The sequence below is a fragment of the Amblyomma maculatum genome, chromosome 4 (assembly GCF_055883805.1).
Source record: "Amblyomma maculatum isolate TAMU_Amacu chromosome 4, ASM5588380v1, whole genome shotgun sequence".
Taxonomy (NCBI): Eukaryota; Metazoa; Arthropoda; class Arachnida; order Ixodida; family Ixodidae; genus Amblyomma; species Amblyomma maculatum.
The window spans coordinates 34,271,453-34,286,728 of record NC_139347.1 but is presented as its reverse complement, the minus strand read 5'-3'; the positions used below and the strand labels follow the sequence as shown (position 1 = coordinate 34,286,728).

Sequence of the window (15,276 nt, the reverse complement as noted above, 5' to 3'; positions counted from 1 at the left end):
ACTTGCCATCGCAAGCGTCCGTAGGAGCTCTTCCGCTGCACCTTGGTCGGTCGCCGTCACCATCATCCCAACTTTCGCAAAATATGGCAACGGCTACGCGCCCACGTCGCTCTTAAGTGATCGAAAGCCAGATACCTCAATGCTGCAGTCTCAAGAAAGCCAGTGCGATAAAACGAAGAGGTTATAAACGAAAAACAAAAATAAAAGAAAAGGTTGCAGCTGCAGCACCCTGCCGTGCCGGTAGAAATCGCACTTGCACATCTTGATTGATTTGACGGTCGCAGCTATAGGCTTATTTAAAAAAAGCACTTTACTCTCGAGGGACAATCGTGCGTTAAAGGCGCTGCCGTGGACTAAGGATATTTCAGCGCCGATGCTCCCCAAGCACACAACGTGCAGGCCTCCGTCCACCCGAGGCGGATGCGGCAAGGGGTAGAGAAGAGGCCATCGAGCACCGTCATCAGGAGTATGGCCATCGCTTCGTCGCTGTCATGGCTTGCCCCGCTGCTTCGCGAGCCGCGCTCTCTTCCCTTTTCTGCGCGCCGCCGCGGCGCTCGTTAGCGCTCGCGCGCAACAGCAGGCGAACGGGACGAGGGTACCGCAATTAGGCTATCAGGGTGCAAGCATCTCCGGGCCACCCCTCGACAAGGTACACACGCAACGCAGGAAGCGACGCTGCTCGCATGCTGATGACTGCAGCGGCCGGTGAGCGCCGCCGATAAGCTCCTGCGGGCCAGCCCGGTCTCCACGGCGCAGAGAGAGGAATGAAAGAGACGGGCGCGACAAGGAGAGCGCTGTTTCTCGAGGATGAGACGAGGCGATGCCGCGGCTTCTGAGCCGTAGAAGTTAAGCAGCATCGCTGCTGCCCGGCTGCACTTCTGTCGCCGTGGCCTGCCGTAATGCACTCCGTGGGATGCCCAGAAAAGTAAGAGAGAGAGAAGGAGAAAGAAGGCCGGAGGCGCGTTGAGTGAGAGAGACGCCACGCAGGAGCAGCATATAGACGCTCTTGTTTGAGCTCCCATAATGGATTCCATTAGAAGCCTTTCCGGTCCGCGTTGCCTGCTGCTGCATGCGGAGCAACTTTGAAGAAAAAAAAGAAAAGGGGGAAAAAATGTGCCCAACGAAGCAATGCAGAAATGTGCAGGCAAGTATAGGCGAGGCAACGGCGTACACTTGGCCCATACGTAGCGAGGCTGCTCCCCTCTTCGCCTTCTCCTAATGTATAAAGAGAGATATACAGGCGGCGTCCGCCGCTATACCTTTCAAGTTAATGGGCGCGCGCTCGCGCGCGCGTGTGCCGCGGTGTCCCGCTAAGGACGCGAGCGAGGACAACTTCCTCTGGGCCGTAGCTGCGGGCGCAGGAAACAAAGCTTTCAGCCGCCGCTGCCAGCATTTCCTGGCGCCCGCCGTCGACGCCTCCCCGAAGAAGCCCATTGCGCGTCGCACTGCTCTTTGGCGCCGGGCTCTCTCTTTGCCTCCGCGAAGGCCTGCTGTCCGGCGCTCTTCCGAGTACAGCGCATTCTCGGAGCAGTCTGCTAGCAAAATAATAATAAAAAAAAGATATAACTCGGATGTCGTCCCGGGCTTCGCTTCCTTCCTGGCTCCTCGCACTGAAGCCTCAGTGCAAGCGTGGCATATACACGCGTTGCTTTTAGAGGAAGAGGCAACACGCCGCCTGCCAGTGCGCCGAGTGGTCGTTCCCTCGCTTTCTTCGCGTATATGATCTCTCTTGTATATAGCATATAGAGCTGCCGCTGTAGTATATGGAGCAACGTGTGTGGCAGCATCATTCATCTCCGGCGCAGAAGAAGTTCTTGGAGGAGAGCCATAATTCGTGCAAAAGGGGAGCTTCATGCCTCGCGGACAGCAAGGGTCGCGTGAAGCAACTCAAAACTGCGCGCATTAAGACAAGCTAATGGAAACCAGGAGTCACGACTCACGAAACAGTATGGATTTAGAAGTCAATATCTTCCGAAGCGAAAGCCGAGGTAACGATAATTCTACACTTCAAAAAGCCCCTTCGTAGGCCTGCTGCTTATAGCGCATACGCCCCGCTGCAAACAGCCTCGGGCGCGCTCATATTGAGAAATGGTACTGTGCTGTTGAAGCAATTTACTTGCACCTGAAGGATTGTGCCCACTTTCTCTGGACTGATTTCTTGTGTCTCAAGCTACAAGACTCTTAAATGGTGCTGGGGATCAAACCAAGCACCTCCACCAAATATGCCACAAATATCCAAAATAGGGACAGCTCAGTTGATCCCCTGTGGTCAGCGCTCGTATATCCCAACTGCGCGAGCTCCTCCTCCTTTCTCTGCCAGCTGGTAAGCCAGGTGGCAATATAAAGAGGGGGATATGGGTGACATCGTGCCGTCCTTGGAAGTTCCGCGTGTATGTGGAAGCCAGGCCTTACGGCACATCCGCAAATAAATCGGCTTTTTCGAACGTCGCATCACTTCAGTGATAGCTGTTTGATAAGTAATGGATCTGCCGCCCGTATCGGCGGTCTGGGCAGCGGCGAATCGGTCAGTGATGGCCTTAGTAGGTCACAGCCTTGTTTCAATTGGCTTCCCTACACTCTTCTAGTATCGTTTCTACCACAGACGGTCGTCGTGTCCTGCAATCCAACCATAACCGGGTTTGAGAGTAAACACAAAGAAAAAAAAAAAGATAAAGAAAAGCAAGACGACTGAGCAAGCATAACTGTTCCGGTTGCAATAACAGGATTCGCAAATAACCGAGGCTTGCGTTCGACATTTTTATATTAAAGTGAGCACAATCCTGTCATCTTAGGCGTAAACTAAACTCTCGTCAGGGTGACCAATCCAGCTCTCAGTTCTAATCGTGCCGCTCAGCGCGTCGGTTCGCGACCTGCGGGAGTCCGAGTGCAGAGGCGAAGTGATAACTCGGCGGGGACGGAATGCGTTACGCTTCGCTGCAGTTAAAAGACAAGCTCTCGGCCGCTTGCTGTGATCCTCGTGCTCCCTGCTGGGTCTCACACAGCGGGGTGTACGCGGCGCGTAATAGTGGTGCTGGCGCCCAGCAACGGACGGACGCAGCTTTTTCGATGACCAGTCCCGATTGCAACTTCGCGCCGCCATCGCCAGAATTGACGGGGACAGGGGGGCAAAGGAGGTGGGAGATGAGAGGATTCCGGGCTTATGCCTGCTACGCGAGACCGATGTAGGAGAAGAAAATGGGAAAGGGCGAAAGGCAGTGCTTCTTCATCTGCGAGGGCCCGATAGTGTCGCCGGCTTTCAGTTTTCCCAATCACGTCACATGTCCATATGAAATCGAACTGCTTTGGTAGTCGGTGCGCGTTTCGCCTTCGTTAGGGACTCTTGCTTCCAGCTCCGACACCCCCTCCCCCTCCCTCCTCGCCCTCCTTCCCACCTCCTGCGACCCCCGCTGCCCGTGCACTTACACCGACTACAGCAAATATCTTTCGGATGGGAACGGAGTAATCGGGACTACGAAATGCGTTTCAAGCACGCTGAGCAGTGCTCTTCTAGAAGGCTGCATAACGCCGCAGCGACCAGGAGGGAGGTCTAACACTTTTTCTTCTTTTTTACCCCCGCTTACTGCCACTGTCATGCCGCGAGAGCTGATACACAGCGCACAGGGCGGCCGTGAAGCGGTTGCGCGCTTCGGAGAACGATTGTATACGCGCGCCGTATAATACGGCCGCGCTCCCGTTGGCTGAATTCTTGATGAGCGTTAATGGCTCCTTTTCGTGCCGTTCGTGAGAGGAGCGCAGATGGCACGGAGGAGATTTGCCAAGTGCTAATGCTTTTGCGGATTTTCTCCCGCAGCTAGTAGCCCCACCAGAAAAAAAAAAAAAAAAAAAAAAAAAAAAAAAAGAAAAAGGAAAACGTGACGGGTCGGTTACTTCGTAACAAACATATGCATTACGCTTTATCGCATGCAAAATAGCGAATGGCTCTTTTCTAGTCGAATGGGCTTTTCAAAAGGCCAGGTTTTTAATCACCTCTCCCCCCCCTTTTGTGAGCTGGCGTAACAAAATGCGACAGCCGTAGAGTGCTCCGTTTCCCTTTTCGTTCTCTCTGCCGAAAGTAACATGCTGCTATCGAAAGAAAACAGACTGAAAAAAAAAAATTGCGAAGCCTGTGTGGCACATCTAAAAATAAGGACGGACAGAATTATAGTTGCACGTAGCATTACTAACGATGTTTGCATCCTTTCACCTCCATAATGAAGACCAACCAGGCTAACAGTGTTTTGTTTGATATACCAGTGGTGAACAATGCGAAACCTGCAGAAGCACATGCGCAAGGAACAGTGAACACGACCTGCGCAACCCATTTGCTAGCTCGGACTTAGAAAATGAATGCAGCGATAATAGTCTGGCGGTTATAATATAACACATGCGAGCAAGTACTGTGTAACTGCTCGACGAGAGAAGAGGTAAATGAATTAGAAGGCTGGGGCACCGTTCTCTCTTCCCCTTGTCTGCGTGAATTCTTGTTCCGTTTATTCTCAGTACTAATTTGGCTGATGTGGTTCAATTAGTCGCTACATTTCCGTTCTTCCGTGCCTTGGCTTCAATATTAGCGCTTCTTGTGCAGTTGGTATAGCTCTGAATTCGGACTGGAGACAAAGACACGTTCCTGGCCGTTTACGAAACGTGTTATCGCAAAGCCGGAACAATTCTTTGGCTATTCAAAAAGAGGGTGATTGTGTACTCTGACAGCATGGCGCAGTTTCTGTCACGTAACAGCTTAGGAACATCATCGTCACTTTAGTGGAAAGAGAGATGTCCCATTTGCACCGCTATAGCGCCCATTGAACCTAAATGCAGCAGCAGCGGCGTTCAGCATCGCAAAGATAAACAGCGTTCAAGGATTCAAATCACTGGACCGTACCCGCATTAGATGAAGTCATGCTGAGCTCTCGGAAGTCGGTCGAACTTATAGAAAAATTCATTTCCGAGCTCCATTCCAGCCACATCATGCGTTACTGAACGTCAGCGAATCGCGGGTTCTAGACACCACTGGCAGCCTCCACTTTCCAAGCCTCTCACCGCGGCCCGGTTTTTAAGTGACCGTCGCAGCCAAAGTGCCAAGGCAACTCCGCTGCAGGATTAGTCAACAGGCAAGCTCCTAATGAAGCAAAAAAAAATGCTTTAAAGGAAAAGCAGGAAAATAATGCAAGAAAGAAAGTTGCGAAGTGCAGACACTAAGGCTATACTTCAGTCAGAACCTCGAGCCTTTCAGTAACTGAGTGGAGAGAGAGACAGGGAGAGGACGAGGGGAAAATAAGTGCGTCTTCTAACCCCCGCGATGAAAGGAGCATTCGGAAAAACGGGAAGAGTGCCGACCGAAGCGCGCCAGCGCGCACGCACGCACTCGCGAGAGGGCATCAGCCATAGGGACGTCGCGCTTGCTTTTATCGAGCTGCGGCAGAAGCAAGAGGAGAGCGCGAGCGCCGCGAAAGAGATGCTTTCCTTTTCGAAGCACTTAATGCGGCGCTCTGTTGCGCGCCGGCCGCTGGTGCGAGCCCTAATGGAGGGAACGGCTCTTCCGGCGAGGTACCGACGCCGCCGCCGGGGAGGCTAAAAAGCCTTTTAAGTCCACTAAAAACCATCGTCGAGTTGTTTGTTCCAGCAGGCGAGCCGGCGGCAGTGCGCCTCTCCTCCTTCCCTACTTTCTTCCCCATTCTCCTTTCCCTCTCAGCGAACACGTCGACGAACGAGCGACGGCGACGTCGCTGACTGCGCGCAACCCGCAAAAAACACGAGCACTGAACGGAACGAAACGCGTGCAGTAAGAGCGCCGAAAGAGAAGCGCATGCTTTTCTTTCGATCCCCATTCGTTCCTCCTGTACATATCCTTATTTTTCCTTTCGTCTCCGATCTTCTTGCGGATGTTCCCCTCATGCACCAGTGCACGAGCGAACGGGCGAGTGAGCGCGCGCGCGCGCGTCGTGCCACTTAGGTAAATAAGGGAGAGTAGAGAAGTGCAGGGGCGGGCTAATGGACGGACCTCGAGAAGCGTTTTCCGCGGGGCGCAAATGGAAGGATCGGTTGCCTTGGGATTTGCACGGCGGTGTGGCCGAGCGAGCTCTTTCTCGATCGCCAGCCGTTGGACCTCTTACTTCCCCCACCTCGCTCTCGGGAGCCGGCCAGCCGCCCACGTTTTCCCTCTTTCCCCAATATCCCCAGCGACCAGCGCAGCCCTTCTCTCACTCTTCTCTTTACCTTTTTTTTTACCGCATCGTGTTGCCTTTAACGACTGCTCTTCATCAAAATGCGTTTCCTCTTGATTCTTTTTTGTGCTTTTTTTCCTCTATCCCTTTCGCAGTGCACGCACTCGGCGGTGCAGCTAACGGCAGTCAGTAGTTCGTCCTTGCGGCTGCCATAAGAGACGCGAGAGCACTTATCTGGCACTCACTAAAAATACCTACACAGGGAGAATATGTCTACGGAGGCACTATACTGCTTCTACCACCTACTTGGTTCTTGTCCCCTCACTGAGCATTCCCAATGCCCCCATTCACACTTCTGTTGTAAGCGTGTGGAACCTCGTACAGGGGATCCAATGGCGTTCAAACATAGTACCGTCAACGAGGCTTGCTCCTTTTATGTCCATTTTCTCCTCTAGAGATTAGGCGACGGAAACAAGTGCTATAAAAGCCAATCGACACGGAATGTACCTAGCAGGAGCTCGCTCATCACTGGTCATCCTAGAGGCATTATTGCGACAGGATTCGGTAGTGTGGCCTCGTAAAACAAAACCACGTCACACCCGCATCGTTCTTTGCTCGCACAAAAGTGTTACGCTGACTTAGAATACACCAATCAACTCGCAGAGTTTTATTACCCGTCGAGGTGCCAGGGTAAGCACACTTGGAAGGATAGAGAAGAGAGTTCATTAATATGGCAGACTGAATGAGTTAGCAATGACCGATATTTATCAGCTCCAACTAGCACAGGCATTACCGTTCATACGGCGGTGTCCGAGTTTAGGCGATGTAGCTAAAGTCAACTGAGCATGCCATCCACACAACAGAAAAAACGTTCACTCGTAAAATGCAAAATAGCACCCACCATTCACATTGGAAGAAAAGTGGTCGACCTCACGTCCCACTGAGAAGAAGCGGCGCACTGTTTCTTTACAGTCCTGACTCCATCAGTTTGTTCGGCGTCTCTGTTTCGGCTCTCCCACTCAGTTCGAGGAGGCGAAGCTGAGACCTCCAGTGAAGAGAACGCTTTTGGTCCGACACCGCAAATCACTCGCGGTAGACATACCATCGAGATCACGACGGAAAAGCATAAAAAGTAGCGGCACATGGCGCGCTGTGTCACCAGGGTACCGCACATGACTCGCGCCACCAAAAAAATAAAAGAACAAACAAAATGTACACACGCGTCAACACACCAAAGTCCAGCCGTAGTCGATCGTCCATGAAGGCAACGGGGAGACATCTACTGGACGTCACAAGGCAGACCATGTTAATCTTCCCATTTCGCTTCGGGATGTTTTTAAAATCACACCATTTTCTTTATTGTCTTTCTTCGCATGTCTTCACGCCTTGATCGAAGAAAGAAAGTGGCTTGCAGCTTGGAGTTCATAGGTCGGCCATGTGTCCAAACTTGCTTGCCGTGACGTCCTTTCGAAACTCCCTGCAAGCACTTCACGCGAACAGAAAATTTGCGTGCGCGCGTGGCCCCAGTGCAATGTCCAAGCTGTGACGGCACATTAGCTCAAGTCTTGCTTGCAGGCGAGGGCGGCGGGTCCGGCGTGGTGCCGACCGCGGCCGCCTTTGTCCCTGGGTCATTTGCCGTCACTCATTATCGAGTCGGGGCTTCCGTAGCCACTGGACGCGTCGTCCTGTACGGGAAGGTTGTCTAGCGTGTGTCTCTTGAGTCGCTGCAGGCTGTTGGCGTTGCTGCTGTTGCTGGTGGGTCCGCCGGCGCTTCCCGGAGGTGTGCCGACGGGCGGGTGACCGGAGTTGTTGGTCGTCGCGCCGGTCGCCCCGCTGTTGCTGTTGCTGTTGGGGTTGTTCCCTTGGTGGTTACCGACACCGCCGCCTGCTCCGCCACCCGCACCGGGGGTGGACGAGTTGTTGGCGTTCTGCTGCTGCTGCTGGCTATTGGGGTTGTGGCCCGGGAACGGGACATTCTGGAAGGACAGCCGCTCGTCGTAGTCATACTCGCACAAGATCTTGTTGTCGAACAAGTAGAAGCGGTCGCCCACACAGAACCTGATTATTGGGGAAAAAAAGAGGCGGAAAGGAGTTAAAAGACGCCCTTGGACAAGATAAAAACAAATGCACTAATTCCACAATTCACAAAAGCACTATAGACATGGGCTAGTTCCGCAACATATTGATCCGTTATACTTAGTGGCACAGGCAGAGGCATATTATTTTTTATTACGTTTGGGCAGCCTCACCATAGTATATGTAGATGTCAGGAGAATTTCGCAGCACTGTTGACATTTCTCTATTTCTGTCCCCTCATGACAACCACGAGACCTCCTCAAGTAACGATCAGACAAATCTTTTAACTTGCGCTACGCAGAACAAGGCATATCCATAATTTCCGACTGGACGTATCGTGACTCATACATCTAAGCGCGTCAGCCTTTCTGCCTTCGCGTGGCTGGTGTCGTAGTAGATTCACGTATGCAGCACAGGGCCTAATGAGAACCTTAGCTCCAACATCTTCATTGCATGAAGGGCCATCGTTACACTAGTACTTCGTCGTACTACATTATCACATGCCGAGCAGATTGCCAGCACTATACACTGATCAGGTCCAGATTCTTTCCCTCTTGCTTTGTTTCACGTTATCTCGAGAACGCACCTGTGATTGCAGTGCTGGCAGGCGAAGCACTCCAAGTGGTAGACGTTTCCGCGGGCCCTCATGACCATCTCAAAGGCCGGTATCGTTTTGTTGCACGCCGAGCACAGGCCCGTAGTGCCGAAGAGCCTGGGAAAACAGCACGCCATTTTCGTTCAACATGTTCCAAAAAGCGCACACAGCCACATTATGCCCATACTGTTGCTCTTTTATGAGCTTCACCTAGAGACTGCGCAATGCATTCTAGTTCTGAATGCTACAATACTAAATGATGGAGCGACGCACTCCGCACTCTTGAGGTTGAAGTATTCGTTCACTGGCTGACTCCTTCTTTCACATCAAAGCAAGGAAAAAACAAGCAAACACGGAGCTTTTCTTCACCAAAGCAGGTTAGAGGCCCAGTATAAAGAATCGTCGTCATCTTAGAGTGACTTCAACGAACTAATCGTACATTTGGAGTAGGTTAATGAGCGTGCGGGGGGGGGGGGGGGGGAAGGGGGGGGGGGGGCGGGGGGCTTGGGCTCGGTGGTGCTTTCATTTCATATTTGAGAGGGAAAAGAAATGTACCGAAAATAATTAAGAAAAAATAATAAGAACTTTTCGCAACGTGCCTCATGACACAATATCCACTGAAGCCAAACATTACGCGCACTGCAAATAATATGAAAATTTAATCAACTTTCGCACAAGAACACTTTTTCGAGTCAGTGTGAGACGATACACTGTTGTGAAACCAACCCCCCCCCCCCCCCCACACACACACACACACACACACAAGCCATAATCTAGGATCTTTATTGCCTTTACCCTCGTTTTCAGTTAGAGCTCAGGTAAAGACCTCACTCAAATGTTTACCTTAAATTGGCTGCCAAGAATCCACGGTGACACCTATCTGAGCTGTATTCCTTCCTAGGTCGCATGCGGTCAAGTAAGGCCGCAGCTCGCGCAGACAAGACGAGACATATTCAGGCCTATCGAAGTTTGCTCACCTGAGGTAGTCCCTCTTGCAGAGGATGAGGTTGGCCTTGGTGAAGAGCGTGGAGCCCACCTCCCCGAGGCGGCAGTCGCAGCAGGCGCACTTGAGGCAGTCCTCGTGCCACAGCTGGTCCAACGCCTTGAGCAGGAACCGCTCGCGAATGGGCTTCTGGCAGCCCGCGCACTCGGGACCCGGCAGCATACCGGCCATGCCCAGTGGTCCTAGCCCGTTGCCACCTTGTGCCATGCTTAAAGTGCCAGCCTGGACGACCCGTCTTCCGGGACCGGACTTCATGTCCATTGAATCTGCGACGGGTTAATAAAGAATAAATAAATAGATGGTTCGTGTTACAAGGTGCTCAGGAAAGAGCGCCGCTGTTCTGGTGCGATAACTACGCCTACAGAAACATGACGGTTAATGAGAGGAGCAAATAAACGAAAGGCAGGTAGGTAGCCATTATCCAATGGGATGTAGTTAAACGCCCTTTTTCCAGATAATCGGGCGTGACGCTTAGGTTGTCGGCGCCGTAGTTGTGACCGAAAAGCAACGAGCGCGTCTACGTGGCAACTGGTTGGCCTGTGATGTGGTTTGGCACTGATCGTTCGGCGGATGGTGTGACGTCACGAAGCCGTATCATCATGGCCGTGTTGGCGAGCACAGCCAACTCAGGCTTAGGCCGCGCAGGCAAGTTCGTACGGCTTAGTTAAAGCGGGGCATTGTGTCTACCTGAGGTAGGTTTTTCACGTAATGTAATAGCTTATGACTGTATGCCCGCAAAGGGAGCCGGGAAATGAGGGCTATTAAATGTTCCTGTACAGCACGTCAGAATACCCATGTACTAATTGGCCTATGGCGTTTGCAACGCTGTACATCCGCGTTTAGCCACAAGAAATAGGACACGTCCAATTATTGCTATCAGTCTTTACGAGCCCCCAGTATTGACCGTTGTATGACTTGTTTAGATTTTCCAAGTACATGTAGATAGTACCAGAGAAAGCTCTGACAGAGGCAAAATGCGTTGAGAGCAATAGTGCGCGCTCACGCGTACGTCGACCTGTTAGCGGTAGTTTGACATTGCTCAGATGCTTTCAGAAGTAAGCAAGACCTGTAAGTTATAGAGGAAAACATGTACGTTCCTACCTGAGTCAGTACATGGACTTATCGCAATGCTATTTTTGTAAAGGTTAACGCAAAAAAAAAGTGCATCTTTGTCAGGCTGTAGACATTTCAAAGGTTATTCGCAACTATGCAAGCTGGAGATAATATGAATTGTGCAAAGCAAACCGAAACAAACCGAAACTGCGTCACACACACACACACACACACACACACACACACACACACACACACACACACACACACACACACACACACACACACACACACACACACACACACACACACACACACACACACATGTATATATATATATATATATATATATATATATATATATATATATATATATATATATATATATATGGAGGGGAAATGAGGGTGCTCGTTATAATACATGAAGGAAAGAAACCAACAGTCGGCGAGGCCAAGGAAAGCATTGGGGATTGTATTTTGTCTTTTTTTTTTATTTTTTACTTCGATAATCACATAAATTAGGAATGTAATCTGTTTATGGGAGAGAGAATTAAACACAAAGTAGAAGAAAAAACAACGTGCCGATGGTGGGAACCGAACCCACAACCTCCGAATATCGCGTCCGGTGCTCTTCCAACTGAGCTACATCGGCCGCTGTCCCCCCTGCTACTTTCTTGGGTATTAATGTTGTCTGTATACGAACCTTGAGAGTTCACCAGCGCCACCCTCAGCCAAAGCGGTGGACGTGGAACGTCCTGTGTTACCGCCAACGTCACGTAGAACGTGATCAAGAGCGAGGGCGAAAGCTGTGCTAGAACCCTCTTATGTTACATACGGCTTCAAGACTGCCAGAACCGAGACCCCCGTAAGCTACAAGCAGATAAATGAAGGGGAAATGACGGTGCTCGTTATAATACATGAAGGAAAGAAACCAACAGTCGGCGAGGCCAAGGAAAGCATTGGGGGTTGTATTTTGTCTTTTTTTTTATTTTTTACTTCGATAATCACATAAATTAGTAACGTAAGCTGTTTATGGGAGAGAGAAACACTCTCAAGGTTCGTATACAGACAACATTAATACCCAAGAAAGTAGCAGGGGGGACAGCGGCCGATGTAGCTCAGTTGGAAGAGTACCGGACGCGATATTCGGAAGTCGTGGGTTCGGTTCCCACCATCGGCACGTTGTTTTTTTCTTCTACTTTGTGTTTAATTCTCTCTCCCATAAACAGATTACATTACTAATTTATGTGATTATCGAAGTAAAAAATAAAAACAAAAGACAAAATACAATCTCCAATGCTTTCCTTGGCCTCGCCGACTATATATATATATATATATATATATATATATATATATAAAGCCTCAACCTTTACGAAGCAAATTCGTCGTGAACAACTTACAGCGGTAATTTACAACATGTTCCGATTTTTGTAAATTCCCATTTTCCGCTTCAATGCAAGCTCTCTCCCGCTTATCTTTTTCGTACTGTTTGCATCCACGCGTATCACCCGACTTCTGTCGAAATACAAAATGTCTATCGTCTCCACGAAAACCAGTACGCTCGCTGGGTGCAAAGAGGCAAGGCTTTTACCCATCGACATAAGCTCAAGCTGTTATCGATGGCGCAGCAGACCGGCCGCAATGATAATTCTAAGCGAGCCGTCGATGGGCGGCAGCGGCGCAGACTTCTTCGTGGCTAGCGCTTCTTGCGCCTATACAGCACGCCGAATGTCCGCTGGATTGCACATCACCTTTGCCGGTCACGTGAAGTCTGGGATAAAGCGCCTCGAAAAGGCGTTTTTTTTTTTTTTTTTTCGCCTCCAGGCACAAGTTTAGAAGCTCCCGAAGGAACAAAAACTAAATGCTCTTTGCGTGCGGAGAAGATGTTCGGTATTCAGGCCCACCAACAAGCGCGACTTCTCATCTTGTCCAGCCTTTCTCACCACCCGCGCCTGTGTCGAGCGAGTACCCCTCGATAAAGAAATAAAAGCGCAGCTCTTTCTTTGAAGGGCGGGCGAAGGTAGCAGCAGGAAGGGAGTAAGCAGAGAGGGGGGATGCTCGCCGAATGGACGACAGGTGATCGTATCTATAGTTTGAGCGGCTCCTGGCTTAGGCCGCGAACGAGGACACTCCATGGCGGCGGCAGGGTCCGGGCACAGACGGGGCACTAAACACGGCGACCGCGCGCAAGAGTGCGTGAGCGAACGCGGCTCGATAAAGACGAGACAGCCATTTCCTATCGGGCCGTTTAAATGCCTCTTTCGAAAAAGGGAACTAAGCCTCCCTGCCCCCATCCGCGCTGTTCCCTCCTTTTGTGTCGTCGACATCGTGGATGGTCGCCGTCTTCGCCGCCTCTCTTCGTGCCGGCAACGAGAATGGACTGCTGATGTGGTTCGAACAAATTTCCTGTCCTTCGAGGCCTTTATTTCCGCACCGTTCCGACGCGCCGAGCCTGCCAAGTGGTCGCCGGCATCACGAGGGGTTAACGCGTTTTCCTATGCTTTCTATACGCCCGACTAAAAGGTGAAGAAGAAACATAAAAGAACACAAAGAAGCCTGAAGAGTATGGAACAAGCAGAGAGGAGGTACCGTGGGCATCTGTAAGAAGCAACACAGAAAGAAAGCCCGACTAACATGACGGCTTCGGTGAAAGCGAGAGAGAGGATTTTCATCGAACATTGGCAAATGCTCGCTGTCCAGGCGATAGGCGCTTATAAGTCGGAGATCACTTTTTCTCTCTCCTTCGCTTGCTCTCTCTTTCTCGGAATATAGTGTCTCACACAGTGTCCGTTCGGAAAACGCGCGCGGCCCGGTCGGCACGCAGTGTTCGCAAGCGCTGCCGATCCAGGAAGTGAAGCTTCTTTAGCCGGTCTTCTCAGTCTGAACTTGCAATTCAGCGCTGCTCTCGACACGGTCCCAAAGAGCCGCTACGCAGTCCAATCTCAAAAGAGGAGTGCAATCGAAAGGCTCGAGGCCTCTGTGCCGCCGCCGTTACTGCCTCTCGCACCCACACGGCCGTTATCTTAGTTCCCAAGAGAGGTGGTGGTGGAGACTTGATAACGGTTTCTTCCCGTACAAGAAAGACTTCTACTTTCTAGCGCGCATATCGCCCGCCCCCTCATTTTCTTTTTAATTTTCTAAGGATGCTCATGATTGTTACTCCGACTCCATCCCTCGCTAGCTCTGTCACGAGGAGTTGGGCGGCAGGCGCAGCACGAGCCGGAGCAGATTGTCAAAGGCGGCAAGCCGCAAGCAATCTCCGGCACATCGCGCGCTCGCGCATTCTCCTTGTCACAGCTTTCCCTCTTTTGATCTTTCTACGCGCTCAAAGCGCCCGCGCAAAGCCCGGCAATTTGAGCGCTTGGCTCGCGCGGGCACCGGCCGGAGGCCCTTTTGCGATGCGGGTCATGTCCTGACCGTCTCGGCGCCTCTGCCGGCGGGAGCGAAGACGACGACGACGGCGATGGAGCGGGGTCGTCCCTTTCGTCCTGGATCGATTCGCGCTCAGCAGCATCACCCTGCCGGACGAAGTGCGTGCACCAGCCGTGGGATAGCGGCCGAGCACATCACCCCCCTCCTGCCTGCTCCACGCCATATCTTCGCCGACCGTGCCGAGAAGCCCATACTAATGCGAGTCCCCCGTGTCCGCTCTGATTTGTGCCCGCCCTGTCTCGCGGCGATCGCCGATATAAAGAAAGCAATAGAAGAGGAGTGCGATGCTTGTTTCTCTCTAGAGCAGCCCACCCGCGTGCTGCCCCCGCTCGCTCGACTTCCGCCAGCGGTAAACTCCTTTCGTCGTTCTTGCTCGCTGATGGAGACGAGAGCGCAATGTCTGGCTTGATTCGTAGTCCGTGACGTCTCCAGATAGATATGCGCCGGCCGCCTTGAAAGCTTTGAAAGTTCGTTAGACTCAAAAGGCGGCATGCACTTATAAATATATGTTCCTGCTGATCCTGACATCTCTTTTTCGTTTCCCCGTTTCGGTGCCGAATACTTGCGGTTTTTCACAAACCTAAATACACGCGGTTAATCAGCAGCCAGATAGCGAGGGGACTAACCTTGCCTTCGTGGAAAATTGTTGCTGTAATGAACGGTCTCGTTTGGCCAAAAACCTCCTCTTCCCTTGTTCTGCCGGTTACCACCATGCGATAGCCGCGACCTCGATGTATTTTCTTCAATTTTCTTCATCACAAGCGTTTATCAGTGCCGGTTAGGCATAAATATGAAGAGGGCCTCGTTAGTTATCCGCTCCCGCCGTTTATATTTTGGCCTTGTTTGAAAAACCGCTACCAAAGGTTTTCTTATAATCACGATGCATCTAATCGCTCGCACGCCGTACTGCATACACCTGAAAAAAAAAAAAAAAAAAAAAAAAAAAAACTGAC

The 15,276-nt window shown here is 51.3% G+C and overlaps 1 protein-coding gene across 2 annotated transcripts in view; it reads right to left on the bottom strand.

The window, feature by feature from the left end:
• LOC146190669 (uncharacterized) overlaps nt 1-15,276 on the bottom strand; it is a 132,784-nt gene that overhangs the window by 14,130 nt on the left and 103,378 nt on the right. For both annotated transcript variants that reach the window (XM_084601046.1, XM_084601047.1), the window contains exons 4-6: nt 9,813-10,104; nt 8,827-8,952; nt 7,066-8,222 (exon numbers count right to left, since the gene is read on the bottom strand). In XM_084601046.1, coding sequence (XP_084457172.1) covers nt 7,793-8,222; nt 8,827-8,952; nt 9,813-10,104 — 848 coding nt within the window. In that variant the 3' untranslated portion in view covers nt 7,066-7,792. The remainder of the gene's footprint in view (nt 1-7,065; nt 8,223-8,826; nt 8,953-9,812; nt 10,105-15,276) is intronic.